Source organism: Mandrillus leucophaeus, unplaced genomic scaffold (genome assembly GCF_000951045.1).
Source record: "Mandrillus leucophaeus isolate KB7577 unplaced genomic scaffold, Mleu.le_1.0 Scaffold395, whole genome shotgun sequence".
Classification (NCBI taxonomy): domain Eukaryota; kingdom Metazoa; phylum Chordata; class Mammalia; order Primates; family Cercopithecidae; genus Mandrillus; species Mandrillus leucophaeus.
In genome coordinates, this window is record NW_012104198.1 from 1,069,359 (window position 1) to 1,085,112 (window position 15,754).

Below are 15,754 nucleotides of genomic sequence, written 5' to 3' on the forward strand. Positions count from 1 at the left end.
AAACAAGGCCACAGTTCTAAAGTTCTTTGAAATCCTTGGTAAAAGTTGCCACTTCTCTGCTCCCAAACCCTAAGGCTTCCTACAACTAGCCTAGCTGAAGGAAAAATGAAAGTTGAACAAGATCAGTTAGCACCTAGGGAAGGGGAATCAGAGAGGTTAGTTAGATGGATAATGGTCATGAAGAAAAGGTCAGCTACTCACTTTTATACTGCTACTTCCCAAATTACTATTTCACCTGGACCATTTAGACTCACTGCCATCAACACCAGGCCATTTTCTCTTAAATGTCTCCAGCACCCTGGTTAGGCAATGCTTTGTTATATAAGCAGATTGAGACTCCACCAGATGGGAATGGAGTTGGTAGAACAAGAAAATGCTGGAGGCAGAGAATCATGGACCAGAAGGAAGCTGTAAAAAGAACTGCCCATTTAATTAGGTGGATGCCCACATAATACATCTTCAAATAGAAAATGGAAGAACCTTGCTGATGCCAGGAAACAAATACACCACCATTGCCAACCAACACCAGCTTTTCTGCTTTGGGAAGAGGGACAAAAAATGTGGCAGAAAAAAATTATTTGTATGTATGTAACTGTATACACACACATCAGTACACATATACACAAGTGTACACACATGTGTATATATGTACATATAAATGTATGTATTCACAGTTATGTGTCACTTAACAAGAGGGATACGTTATGAGAAATGCATCATTTTCATCATTGTGGGAAGATCACAGACAAGAGTGTACCTCCAAAAACCTAGATGGTACAGCCTATACACCCAGGTTATATGGTATATAGCCTGTTGCCCCTAGGCTACACACCTGTACACACGTGACTCTACTGAATTCTGTAGGCAATTATAACACAATGGTATTTGTTTAGCCTATCTAAACATAGAAAAAGTACAGTAACAATACAGCATAAAAGATTTAAAAACAGTACACCTGTATTGGGCACTAACCATGAATGGAGCTTGTGGGAGTAGAAGTTGCTCTGGGTGAGTCAGTGTGTGAGTGGTGAGTGAATGGCAAGGCCTGGGACATTCCTGTACACTGCCATGGACTTTATAAACACTCTACCTGTACAATTAGGCTACACTAAATTTATAAAAAATATTTTTTCTTCAATAATAAATTAACCTTAGCTTACTGTAACTTTATTTTATAAAACTTTGACTCTTTTGTAGTAACAGCTTAAAACACAAACACAGTATAAAGCTGTATAAAAATATTTGCTTTCTTTATATCCTTATTATATAAGCTTTCTTTGAGACAGGGTCTCGTTTTCTCACCCAGACTGGAATACAGTGGCTTGAACAAATCTCACTACAGCCTCAACCTCCTGGGCTTAAGGGATCGTCCCGCCTCAGCCTCCTATGTAGCTGGGACCACGGGTATGTGCCACAATACCCAGCTAATCTTTTTTATTTTTTTGTAGAGATGGGGTGTCACTTTGTTCTCCAGGCTGGTCTTAAATTCTTGGGCTCAAGCAGTCCTCTTGCCTTAGCCTCCCAAAGTGCTGGGATTACAGGCATTGAAATAGCATGTCCAGCTTTACTTTTTACTTTTTAAACTTTTTTATTAAAAATGAAGACACAAACACACACATTAGCCTAGGGCTAGAAACGGTCAAGATCATTAATATCACTGTCTTCTACCTCCACATCTTGTCCCATTGGAAGCTCTTCAGGGCTCATAACATGCATGGAGCTGTCATCTCCTACAACAATGCCTTCTTCTGGAAAACCTCCCTAAGGACATGCCTGAGGCTATTTTACAGTTAACTTTTTTTTTTTTTTTTTTTTTAAATAAGTAATAGTATACTGTAAAGCGGGTCAGGCACAGTGGCTCACACTTGTAATCCGAGTGCTTTGGGAGGCCAAGGCAGGAGGATTGCTTGAGGCCAGGAGTTCAAGACCAGCCTGGGCAAAATGAGACGCCACCCCTACAAAAAAATTTCTGAAACTTAGCCAGGCACTGTGGTGCATGCCTATAGTCCTAGCTACTCGAGAGGCTGTGGTGGGAAGATTGCTTGAGCCCAGGAGTTTGAGGTTACGGTGAGCTATGATCACATCATTGCACTCCGGCCTAGGCAACAGAGTGAGACTTTGTCTCTAATACAATAATAATAAAACAATTAAAAGTATAGTGAACACATAAACTAGTAACAGTTTATATCATTATCAAGCATTATGTACTGTACGTAATTGTATGTGCTATACTTTTATGACTTGCAGTGCAGTAGGTTTGTTTACACCAGCATCACCATATGAGTAATGCATTACATTACAACGTTACAAAAGATAAGATGTCACTAGGTGATAGGACTTTTTCAGCTCCATTATACTCTTACAGGACCACCATAGTATAAGCAGTCCATCATTGACCAAAACATTGTTATGCAGCACATAACAATGAATATATATGAATATATATTCATTCACTGGGTTGGACGGAAACTTGATTAGTTCTCCAGGCCATAGGGACTCAGGCTCACCTCAAATTTTGCTGCAATCATAAAGGCAGTGGCTCCAAGGAGTTGTAACTTATCCTTCTTGCATACTGCCTTCATTAGGTAGAGATCCACCAGCTTCACTGCCAAGTACAGGGTCTCATGGGTCATCTCAAAGGACACCTGGAGGAATACACACACGACACAGATCTGCATATTGTCCAGCTCCAAAGTCGCCTCCAGACAGATCTAGCTACCTGGACTGTCTGCAACATCAAGAACAGTCCTGGCTAGCTGGGACTCTTCTACGAATACAGAAACTGCTTTAGCTAGATTCCTGTGTATATCTCCTGTGCCTCTGAGGACACTGGCATTATCTATCCTTACACATTTGGGTAGTTGACCAGCCTTACAAATCAGAGAGAAATGCTCTGCCTTCTCTATAAAAGCCTTGAGTGGACACATCCTCTCCCTTTGATCTCTGATACTTAGATTCTTGCTTTCTCCATTTGCTGCCAACTTGTACAGTGACCTCCCAAAGGAGATGTTTATTTAGCTCTGAAATATGGAAACTCATTTATTAGTTTATTCATGTACTACTTTCTCTTCCCAACTAGATATGCTATTAGAATATATCAATTGGGAGTAGCACAATTCAGAAGTGAGCTAAGGGACTGGAGAAGTCAGACTGGGATTAAAGTATTAATAATATAACCCCCTTCCCTTCTTTTCGTTTTCTGACTCATTTGGTTTCTCTCTCGCTTTTTTCTTAGTCTAGCTTATGGTTTGTCAATTTTATTTATCTTTTCAAAAAACAACGTTTTATTTTGTTGATCTTTTGCATTTTTTTTTTTTTTTTTTTTTAGTCTCTATTTCATTTAGTCTTGCCCTGGTCTTTATTCTTTCTTTCCTTCTACTAATTTTGGGTTAAAGCAGTTCTTGCTTTTCCAGTTCCTTAAGGTGCCTTGTTAGATTGTTTGATATTTGTCCACTTTTTAAAAATTTATTTTTAAATTTTATTTATTTATTTATTTATTCATTTATTCATTTATTTATTTTGAGATGGAGTCTGGCTCTGTCCCCCAGGCTGGAGTGCAGTGGCATGATCTCGGCTCACTGCAAGCTCTGCCTCCCGGGTTCATGCCATTCTCCTGCCTCAGCCCTCTGAGTAGCTGGGACTACGGGCGCCTGCCACCACGCCTGGCTAATTTTTTGTATTTTTAGTAGAGATGGGGTTTCACCGTGTTAGCCAGGATGGTCTCGATCTCCTGACCTCGTGATCCGCCCGCCTTGGCCTCCCAAAGTGCTGGGATTACAGGTGTGAGCGCCCGGCTGACATTTGTCTACTTTTTAAATAAAATTTTGCTATAAATTTTCCTCTTAGTACCACTTTTGTTTTATCCCATAGGTTTTGCTATGTTGTATTTCTATTTTCATTTGTTTCAAGAATTTGATTTCCTTCTTAATTTCATTGACCCATTTGTTATTCAGGGGCATGTTGTTTAATGTCCATGTATTTGTACAGTTTCCCAACTTCCTCCCGCTATTGATTTCTAGTTTCTTTTTCTTATGTATCCTTGTCTTGCCTTCACCAACTCCAAGAAACCATCTCCTATAGCCCTAGTCCCATGGTTTGTGCTGGCCTGTGCAGTACCTTTCTGCAAATTAGAAAAAAAGTGCCTTCTTTGGGTGAATGCAGCCCTTCAAGCATACATCTTATCAAGTAGATAATACCTTTATATGAATTAGCCAAAGGCTACTGCTACCTCAGGGCACAGCAGCCCCATAGCCAGAATGCACAGCTTGGCAAACAAAGTGTGAGCTAGATTCTACTGGCGGTTTCAGTCTTGGCTAGAGACGCTGTACAGGAATAATTTGCACATCAATACACAAGAGTCCCACCCAATCTTCAGTGATGCTTCTTCCTCACAATCCCTTGGGTTCTTAGGATTCAAGAATAAAATCTGTCCTCATCCAACAACTCAACCAATGCATGAATATTCTCTTTAACATCTCTACCAAGTAATTGTTTAGATCCTGCCATACAAACCTCCAAATATAGCCCAATGTCTTTTTGAATGGCTTTAACAGAAAATTCTCCCTTATATTGAGTGACATTACCCTCCCTGTAAGTTTCACTTAATTGGACCTCCCCTTGTATAGGTTACTCTTAATGACTGATGAGTAACCTAGATGATCCAAATCTAGTACATCTAGTACCTAGATGATCCAAAAAATAGTCAATGAGAAGCACTTGAAATTGACATATATTTTCATGGATGAATGATTGTCTGAAGATGGTCAAATATAATGGTTCAGCAATACACACATTAAATTTCTGAATAACAGAAATACCAAGAAACAGTTCTTATTGTTTCTGGAATATGGCCTTGGATCTACTCAGAAACCTGTTCTATGTTAGTTTCCTATTGATGCCTGATATAGTTTGGATGTTGTCCCCTCTAGATCTCACGTTGAATTGTAATCCCCAATGTGGGAGGTGTGGCCTGGTGAGATGTGTTTGGGTTATGGGAATGGAGCCTGCACAGCTTGGTGCTGTTCTGGCAATAGTGAGTTCTTGTGAGATCTGGCTGTCTAAAAGTGTGTGGCACCTTACCCCACCCTCTTGCTCCTGCTTTTGCCATGTGACAGCCTGCTCCTGCTTTGCCTTCTGCCAAAAGTACAAGCTCCCTGAAGGGGCCTCCTCAGAAGCCAAGCAGATAGCAGTGCCATGCTTATACACCCTACAGATCTGTGAATCAATTAAACTTCTTTTTTTTTTTTTTTTTTTTTTGAGAGACAGGGTCTCACTACATTGCCCAGGTTGATCTCAAACTCCTGGCCTCAAGCAATCCTCCCAAAGTGCTGGGATTACAGGCATGAGCCACTATGCCCAGCCAAGCCTCTGCAAAAGAAAAATAAATCTTGGGACCCCAAAATCACTAAGCTAAAGAGAAAAGTCAAGCTGGGAACTGCTTAAGGCAAGTCTGTCTTCTATTCTATTCAGTCATCCCTCTGCTTAATGAGATAAATGAATATCTGATTGGTTCCTTTGATAAGGCTAATCAGAAACTCAAAAGAATGCAAACCATTTGTCTCTTATCTACATATGACCTGGAAGCCCCCTCCCCACTTCGAGTTGTACCACCTTTCCAGAGTGAACCAGTGTACATCTTACATATATTGACTAATATCTCATTTCTCCCCAAAATGTATAAAACCAAGCTGTGCCCTGACTACCTTGGGCACATGTCATCAGTACCTCCTGAGGCTGTGTCATGGAAGCAAAATAAACTTTCTAAATTGACTGAGACCTGTCTCAGAGATTTTGGATTAACATATCTTTTTAGAATAAATTACCCAGTCTCAGGTATTTCTTTGCAGCAGTGCAAAAACTGCCTAACACAGAAAATTGGTACCAAAGAATGGGGCACTGCTATAAAGATACCTGAAAATATGGAAGCAACTTTGGAACTGGGAAATGGGCAGAGAATAGAAACATTTGGAGGGCTCAGAAGAAGAGAGGAAGATGAGGGGAAGTTTGAAACTTCTTAGAGACTGGTTAAATGGCCAAATGCTGATCAAAATGCTGATACTGACATGGACAGTGAAGTCCAGGCTAAAGAGGCCTCAGATGGAAATGAGAAATTTATTAGGAACTACAGCAAACGTCACCCTTGTTATATGCCTTAGCAAAGAACTTGGCTATATTGTTAAGGGAGAAGACCACCCCTCATATTGTCTTATGACCAATTTCTGCCTCAAAGAAAAAGTAGGAGTTAAAGAAAAGACAGAAGTGAAATCAGTAGTCAGTATGCATTCCAGGCCTGGTAGTTAAAAATTGACCCCTGACCTAGCCGGTTATGTTATCTATAGATACCAGACATCGTATGGAAAAGCACTGTGAAACTCCCTGTCCTGTTCTGTTCCATTCTGATTACCGGTGCATGCAGCCTCCAGTCACATACCCACTGCTTGCTCCATCGATCACGACCCTCTCACACGGACCCCCTCAGAATTGTAAGCCTTAAAAGGAACAGGAATTGCTCACTCAGGGAGCTCCGTTTTTGGAGACATGAGTCCACCAACGCTCCCAGCTGAATAAAGCCCTTCCACAACTCGGTGTCTGAGGGGTTCTTGTGTGCGGCTCATCCTGCTACATTTCTTGGTTCCCTGACCGGGAAGCGAGGTGATTAATGGATGGTCGAGGCAGCCCCTTAGGTGGCTTAGGCCTGCCCTGTGGAACATCCCTGTGGGGGACTCCAGTCAGTTTGAGCGACGTGGATCCTGAGAGTGCTCCCGGGTAGGCAATTGCCCCAGTGGAACGCCTCACCAGAGCAGTGCATGGCAGGCCCCTGTGGAGGATCAATGCAGTGGCTGAATACCAGGAAGGAACTGGCACTTAGAGTCCGGACATCTGAAATTTGGTAAGACTGGTCTTTGGAACTTAGCCACTCCATTTGAGTGGAAGCATGGCCTAATCACCCATGACGTGTCTGTACTGGCACTTTGGTTTTTGTTTTTGACTTGACTTGGATTGCTTGATACTTTGGTTTTGGTTTTGACCTGGCTTGGATTTCTTGATACTCTGATTTTGGTTTTGATTCTGGTTTGGTGTAAACTGTAAAAGTGTGTGTGTGCCCTCTTTACCCGTTCTTTGTTTTGTGGTGTGCATGTGGTGTGAGCGTGGTGTTTTGTCTCAAGGAAACATGGGTCAGGCACAAAGTAAGCCTATCCCACTAGGAACTATGTTGAAAAATTTCAAAAAGGGATTTAAGGGAGACTATGGAGTTACTATGACACCAGGAAAACTTAGAACTTTGTGTGAGATAGACTGGCCAGCATTAGAGGTGGGTTGGCCATCAGAAGGAAGCCTGGACAGATCCTTTGTCTCGAAGGTATGGCACAGGGTAACCTGTTAGCCAGGGCACCCAGATCAGTTCCTGTATATAGAGTCTTGGTTATAGCTAGTTTTAGATCCCCCATAGTGGTTAAGAGGACAGGCAGCAGCAGTACTAGTAGCAAAGGGACAGTTAGTTAAGGAAGGTTGTCAGTCCACCCACCGAGGGAAGTTGGCGCCAAAAGTCCTGTCTGAGCCAACACCAGAAGAATCACGGCAGGAATTGGTATCAGCAGTGCCTCCTCCTTATTGAGAGGAAGGGCTCCCCACTCCTGAGCCCACAGCACCTCCACCTCCACGAGATATCCATACTCCCAGACCACCCAGAGTAGACAAAAGAAGAAGTGAAGCCGTGGGAGAAACTCCTCCTTTGGCAGCTCACTTACGGCCCAAAACTGAAATCCAAATGCCCCTGAGAGAACAGCGATATACTGGGGTAGATGAGGATGGACACATGGTGAAAAGGCAGCCTTTGTGTATCAACCTTTCACCTCTGCTGACCTCCTCAATTGGAAAAATAACACTCCATCTTACACCAAAAAGCCTCAAACTTTAATTGACTTGCTCCAAACTATTATACAGACTCATAATCCTACTTGGGATGATTGCCACCAGCTGCTCATGTACCTCTTTAATACAGATGAAAGGCGAAGGGTGCTCCAGGCGGCAACTAAGTGGCTAGAGGAGCACATCCCAGTCAATTACCAAAACCCCCAAGAATATAGAAGAATTCAGCTGCCAGGAACAGACCCCCAATGGGACCTGAACGAGGGGCCAGACATGGAGAGGCTAAGGCAGTACCGTGAGGCATTGATATAAGGTCTAAAGAAAAAGACTCAAAAGGCTACAAATGTAAATATGGTCTCTGAGGTCATCCAAGGAAAAGAGGAGAGTACAGCGCAATTCTATGAACAACTGTGTGAGGCTTACTCTATGTACACTCCTTTTGATCCAGATAGCCCTGAAAATTAGCACATGATTAATACGGCCTTAGTTAGTCAAAGCGCGGAAGGTATCAGGAGAAAGTTGCAGAAACAGGCTGGGTTTGCAGGTATGAATACCTCACAGTTACTGGAAATAGCCAATCAAGTGTTTGTGAATAGAGATGCAACAAGTCCCAGACAAAGCCATAAGGAAGATGAACGCCTGGCCAGGTGAAACATTGACTTACTGGCCACGGCCATTAGGGGAATTCCCCTGAAAGGACAGGGAAACGGGGGTTCTGGGAAGAATACCCAATCTAATTGCCCACGCTTGCAATAAAACCAATGCACCTATTGTAAGGAAATAGGACATTGGAAAGATAAGTGTCCCCAACTGAAGGAAAAGCAAGGTGATTTGGAGCAAAAGACCTCAGATAAAGACGAGGGTGCTTTGTTCAATCTGGCTGAAGGGCTATTAGACTGAAGGGGGCCAGGCTCAAGTGCCCTCAAGGAGCCCACAGTCAGGATTACAATTAGGGGCAAGGACATTAAGATTTTGGTTGATACTGATGCTGAACATTCAGTAGTGACCACCCTGGTTGCCCCCTTAGAAAAAAACAAGAAACCATTGATATAATCAGAGCAACAGGAGTTTCCACTAAGCAGGCTTTCTGTCTACTTCAGACCTGCTCACTGGGGGGACATGAAATAGTTCACCAGTTCTTGTATATGCCTGACTGTCCCTTGCCTTTGCTGGGAAGAAATTTGCTTAGCAAGCTGAGAGCCACCATCTCCCTTACAAAACAGGGCTTTTTACAAGCTAAAGTTACCAGGAACAGGAGTTATCATGGCCCTTACGGTCCCCAGGGAAGAAGAATGGAGACTTTGCTGACCGAGCCAGGCCAAGAGATTAAACCAGCTCTAGCTAAGCAATGGCCCCAAGTATGGAAAGGACATAAAATATCAACACGAAATTCTACAATTAGAGGCAGTGTGGAAACTTTAGAAGGTGGCAGTCATGCACTGCAGGGGACACCAGCAAGCCTCCACCTCAGTGGCCTTAGGAAATTCCCAAGCTGACTCAACAGCTCTAAAAGCAGCATCCTACCCCTTATCAGACATCAGTAGCAGCCCCCTTACTCCCTCAAACACCTGACCTGGTACCTACCTATTCTAAGGAAGAAAAAGACTTTTTCCACACAGAAGGGGGGCAAGTAATAAAAGAAGTATGGATCAGACTGCCAGATAGGAGGGTAGCTGTGCCGCAGTTGCTGGGAGCCACAGTCGTACTGGCTGTGCACGAAACCACTCATCTAGGTCAAGAGTCACTTGAAAAGTTGTTAGGTCAGTACAGTGAGATGTAGGCCACTACATCTCACACTTGCCAGCCCTTGCCAAAGCAGTAGCACAACAGTGCATTACTTGCCGACAGCACAATGCGAGGCAAGGCCCCACTGTTCCACCTGGCATACAAGTTTATGGAGCAGCTCCTCTTGAGGATCTTCAGGTAGATTTCACAGAAATGCTGAAATGTGGAGGTAACAAGTATTTGCTGGTTCTTGTGTGTACTTACTCTGGGTGGGTGGAGGCTTATCCAACACGAACTGAAAAGGCCTACGAAGTAACCCGTGTGCTTCTCTGAGATCTTATTCCTAGGTTTGGACTGCCCTTACAAATTGGCTCAGATAACGGGCTGGTGTTTGTGGCTGACTTGGTACAGAAGACAGCAAAGGCATTAGGAATCACTTGGAAGCTACGTGCCACCTACCGACCTCAGAGTTCTGGAAAGGTAGAGCGAATGAATCGGACCATCAAAAATAGTTTAGGGAAAGTATGTCAGGAAACAGGATTAAAATGGATACAGGCCCTTCCTATGGTATTGTTTAAAATTAGATGCACCCCTTCTAAGAAAACAGGATGATCCCCTTATGAAATACTGTATCATAGGCCTCGGCCTCCTCCTATACTATGGGAGCTTCCAGGCACTCCCCGAGAGTTAGGTGAAATTGAGTTACAGCAACAGCTACAGGCTTTGGGGAAAATTACACAGACAATCTCAACTTGAGTAAATGAGAGGTGTCCCGTCAGCTTATTCTCCCCAGTTCACCCTTTCTCTCCAGGTGATCACGTGTGGATCAAGGACTGGAATGTAGCCCTTTTGTGGCCACAGTGGAAAGGATCTCAGACCACAATCCTGACCACTCCCACGGCTGTAAAGGTAGAAGGAATCCCAGCCTGGATCCACCACAGCTGTGTGAAACCTGCAGCCACTGAAACCTGGGAGGTAAAACCGAGCCCGGACAACCCCTGCAAAGTGACTCTGAGGAGGACAACAAGACCTGCTCTAGTCACACCCAGAAGCTGACTGGTCTACGCACAGCCAAAGCATGAGGGGAATCATCGTGGGACTCATTTTCCTTGTAATTTGGACTTGTATAGTAAAAACTTCCACCGATTTTCCCTGCATGGAGGATTGCTCTCAGTGTATATACATCAGGTTACTGAGGTAGTGCAACAAGTTAAAACAATCTTTCTGTTCTATAGTTACTATGAATGCCTAGGAACTTTAAAAGGAACATGTTTATAAAATGACACCCAGTACAAGGTATGTAGCCCAGGAAACGACCACCTAGATGTGTGTTATGACCCCTCTGAGCCTCTCATATCCAGAGTTTTTGAAATAAGATTAAGGACTGAAGCCTGGTGGGGACTCGTAAATGATACAAGTAAAGTATTAGCCAAAACAGAAGAAAAAGGAGTGCCCAAATGCATAATCTTGAAATTTGATGTCTGTGCTGTCATTAATAATAGAGTTAGGAAGGGGATGTGGCTCTTTTGATTGGGAAAAAGGCTATATGACTGAAAATAAGTGCATTTTTCATGAATTAGGACTGTGTGGAAATGAATGTAGATACTGGTCTTGTGTCATTTGTGCCACTTGGATAAAAAATGAAAAGGATCCAGTCTACCTTCAGAAAGGAAAAAGTGGCCCTTCCCATACTAAGGGACAATGTAACCCTTAGAGCTGGTAATAACCAATACCCTTGATGCTCGCTGGAAAAAAGGGAAGCATGTGGCCTTAGGAATCAGTGGGGCCAGACTGGATCCTTGAGTAAATATCTTAGTTCGAGGAGAAGTTTACAAATGCTCTCCTGAGTCAGTGTTTCAAACTTTCTATGATGAACTACATGTGCCAGTACCAGAAATTCCAGGAAAAACAAGAAATTTGTTTTTGCAATTAGCCAAGCATGTAGCCCAGTCTCTCAATGTCACTTCATGTTATGTATGTGGAGGAACTGTAATGGGAGATCAATGGCCATAGGAAGCCCGAGAATTAGTACCTACAGACCCAGTTCCTGATGAATTCCCGGCTCAAAAGAATCACCCTGATAATTTCTGCATCCTAAAAGCCTCAATTATTGGACAATATTGCATAGCTAGAGAAGGAAAAGAATTCACTCACCCCGTAGGACGACTTAGTTGTCTGGGACAGAAACTGTATAATGGTACCACAAAAACAGTCACTTGGTGGAGTTCAAATCACACAGAAAGGAATCCATTTAGTAAATTCCCAAAGTTGCAAACCGTGTGGACCCACCCAGAGTCCCACCAGGACTGGACAGCCCCCACTGAATTATACTGGATATTTGGGCATAGAGCTTACACCAAATTACCCAACCAGTGGGCAGGTAGTTGTGTTATTGGCACTATTAAACCATCTTTCTTCCTACTGCCTATAAAAACAGGCGAACTCCTGGGCTGCCATGTCCATGCTTCCTGCAAAAAGAGAAGCATAGCTACAGGAAATTAGAAAGATGATGAATGGTCCCGAGAGAATCATACAATATTATGGGCCTGCTACTTGGGCACAAGACAGCTTGTGGGGATACTGGACCCCCCATTTACATGCTCAACCGAATCATACAGTTACAAGCTGTCTTAGAAATCATCACTAATAAAACTGGCAGAGCCTTGACTATTCTGGCCTGGCAAGAAACTCAGATGAGAAATGCTATCTATCAAAATAGATTGGCTCTCAACTACTTGCTAGCAGCTGAAGGAGAGGTCTATAGGCAATTTAACCTTACTAATTGCTGTCTACATACAGATGATCAAGGGCAAGTAGTTGAAGACATAGAGATATGACAAAACTGGCACATATGCCCATGCAAGTGTGGCATGGATTTGATCTTGGGGTCATGTTTGGAAAATGGTTCCCAGCGCTAGGAGGATTTAAAACTCTTATAACAGGAGTTATAATAGTAATAGGAACCTGCTTACTACTCCCTTGTTTGCTACCTGTACTTCTTCAAATGATAAAAAGCTTCATCGCTACCTTAGTTCACCAAAATGCTTCAGCACAAGTGTACTATATGAATCACTATCAATCTGTCTTGCAAAAAGACACAGGTAGTGAGGATGAAAGTGAGAACTCCCACTAATGAGTGAGGTTCTCAAAGCGGGGGAATAAGGGAGGAGACCACCCCTCATATTGTCTTATGACCAATTTCTGCCTCAAAGAAAAAGTAGGAGTTAAAGAAAAGACAGAAGCGAATCAGTAGTCAGACAGCCCGGCACTGCATTCCAGGCCTGGTAGTTAAAAACCCCTGACTTAACCGGTTATGTTATCTATAGATTCCAGACATCGTATGGAAAAGCACTGTGAAAATCCCTGTCCTGTTCTGTTCCATTCTGATTACCGGTGCATGCAGCCCCTAGTCATGTACTCACTGCTTGCTCAATCGATCATGACCCTCTCAGGCAGACCCCCTCAGAGTTGTAAGCCCTTGCCCTTAAAAAGCACAGGAATTGCTCACTCCGGGAGCTCAGATTTTGGAGACCTGAGTCCACCAATGCTCCCAGCTGAATAAAGTCCTTTCCTTCCACAACTCCGTATCTGAGGGGTTCTTGTCTGTGGCTTGTCCTGCCACATTGTGTCCATGCTCTAGGGATCTGTGGAAGTTTGAACTTAAAGTAACAACCTAGGGTGTCTGGCAGAATAAATTTCTAAGCAGAAAAGTGTTCAAGATGGGGCCTGCCTGCTTCTAAAAGCCTACACTAAGATGCAGGAGCAAATAAATCACTTAAAGTTGGAAGTTTATATTTAAAGAGGAAGCAGAGTGCAGAAGTTTGGAAAATTTACAGCCTGGCCATGTAGTAGAAAAGAAAATACTGTTTTCAGGGGAAGAATCCAAGCAGGCTTGGGAACAACCAATGGCTAGAGAGATTTACATAACTAAAAAGGAGCCAAGTGCTGATAGACAAGACAATGGGAAAAAGGCATTTAAAGCTTTTCAGAGATATTCAAGGTAGCCCTTTCATCACAGACCCAGAGGCCTAGGAGGGTGAGTGGGGGGTGACTTCCATGTGCAGCCTCAGGACACTGCTCCCTGCATTCCTGAAGCCCCAGCTGCAGCTCAAAGGGGCCCAAAGGGGCCCAGGTACTTGGGCCCACTGCTCCAGTGGGTGCAAGCCATAAGCCCTGGCAGCTTCCATGTGGTGTTAAGTCTGTAGGCACAGAGAGTGCAAGAGTGAAGGAGGCTTGGCCCCCGCCACCTAGATTTCAGAGGATGTATGGAAAAACCTGGATGTCCAGGCTGAATCCTGCTGCAGGGGTGGAATCCCCCCAGAGAACCTCTATGAGGGCAGTTAGGGGGGGAAATACGGGGTTGAACCCCCTCACCAGAGTCCCCACTGGGACACTGCCTAGTGGAGCTGTGGGAAGGGGGCCACCATCCTCCAGACCCCAGAATTGTAGAGCCATGGGCAGCTTGCATCCTGAGCCTAGAAAAGCGACAGGAACTCAACTCCAGCCCATGAGAGAAGCTACCAGGGCTGAACCCCATAAAGTCACAGGGGCAGAGCTGCCCAAAGCCTTAGGAGCCCACCCCTTGCAGCAGTGTGCCCTGCATGTGGGACACGGAGACAAAGGAGATTATTTTGGAACTTTAAGATGTAATGACTTTATTACATTTAAGATTAAATGACAGGGCTTAAGATTTAAACCCTACTGGGTTTCAGACCCCCTTTTGTTCATTCTCCCTTTTGGAATAGGAGTATTTACCCAATACCTGTACCTCCATTGTATCTTGGAAGTAAATAACTTGTTTTGATTTTATAGGTTCATAGGTAAAAGGAACTTGCCTTGTCTCAGATGAGACTTTGGACTTGATGTTAGAATGAGTTAAGATTTGGGGGGACTATTGGTAGGGGATTATTGAATTTTACAACGTGAGAAGAATGTGAAACTTGAGGGGTTGGGGTGAAATGATATAGTTTGGATGTTGTCCCCTCTAAATTTCATGGTGAATTGTAATCCCCAGTGTTGGAGGTGGGGCCTGGTAGGAGGTGTTTGGGTCATGGGGACAGATCCCTCATGGCCTGATGCTGTCCTCATCATAGTGAGTTCTTGCAAAATCTGGTTGTTTAAAAGTGCATGGCACTTCCCCCACTTGCTCCTGCTTTTGCCATGTGATGTGCTTGCTCCTGCTTCACCTTTTGTGATGAGTAAAAAGCTCCATGAGGGCTCCATGAGGCCTCCCCAGAAGCTGAGCAGACGCCAGCATCATGCTTATACAGCCTGCAGAACTGTAAGCCAGTTAAACCTTTTTTGTTTAAATACATTACCCAGTCCCAAGTATTTCTTTATAGCAATGTGAGAATGATCTAACACAGTGCTATAATAAATTACCACAAACGTAATGCCTTATACCACCACCAATTCTTTATATTACAGATCTAGAGGCCAGAAGGCCAAAATGAGTCTTACTGGGTTAAAAATCAAGGTGTCATCAAGGCTGTGTTGCTTTCTGGAGGTTCTAGTAGAGAATCCATTTTCTTGTTTTTTTTTTCTAGCTTCTAGAGGCAGCCTGCATTCCTTGTTCTGTGGGCCCTTCCACCTTCAAAGCCAGCAATAGCCAGCCAAGTTGTTCTCACATTATATCACTCTCTGCCTCCCTTTTCTATATTTAAGGATCCTTATGATTACATTGGGCCCACTTGGGTAATCGAGGATAATTGCACTATCTTAAATTAAGCTGATAGGCAACCTTAATTCCATCTGCTACCTTAATTCCCCTTTACTAGGTAAGGTAACATATGTACAGGTTCTATGGATTAGAAAATGGACATTTTATTCTGCCTACCACATTGTCTAAAGGAATGTCAGGAGAAAGGGATGGAACGAGCTCATGCATGTGAAAAGTAATGACTACCATGTTAAGTATCAATAAATTACAGTAAGGTGATTATGAAAAATAAAAAGAGCATAGGAATGGAAAGCAGCAGTTCTCTAAGGATAATGCCTCTGTGAGCAAATGGCACAGCCAGTGCTTGCATAGCCTCCTAGTACCTCACATAGGCACTTGGCCACTTATGCATGCATTCATGCATGTTGGTATCAAGTGGTAACATCAAAGTGTGTGGGTTATATCTGAATGAATGTTTGAAATCTAGAGGCAATAAATATT

General features: G+C 43.4%; 1 protein-coding gene across 1 annotated transcript in view; it reads right to left on the bottom strand.

The window, feature by feature from the left end:
- Window positions 1–15,754, bottom strand: part of CCNB3 (cyclin B3) — a 79,677-nt gene that overhangs the window by 9,822 nt on the left and 54,101 nt on the right. The window contains exon 9 of the mRNA XM_011991343.1: window positions 2,508–2,645. Within this exon, the coding sequence (XP_011846733.1) occupies window positions 2,508–2,645 (138 nt within the window). The remainder of the gene's footprint in view (window positions 1–2,507; window positions 2,646–15,754) is intronic.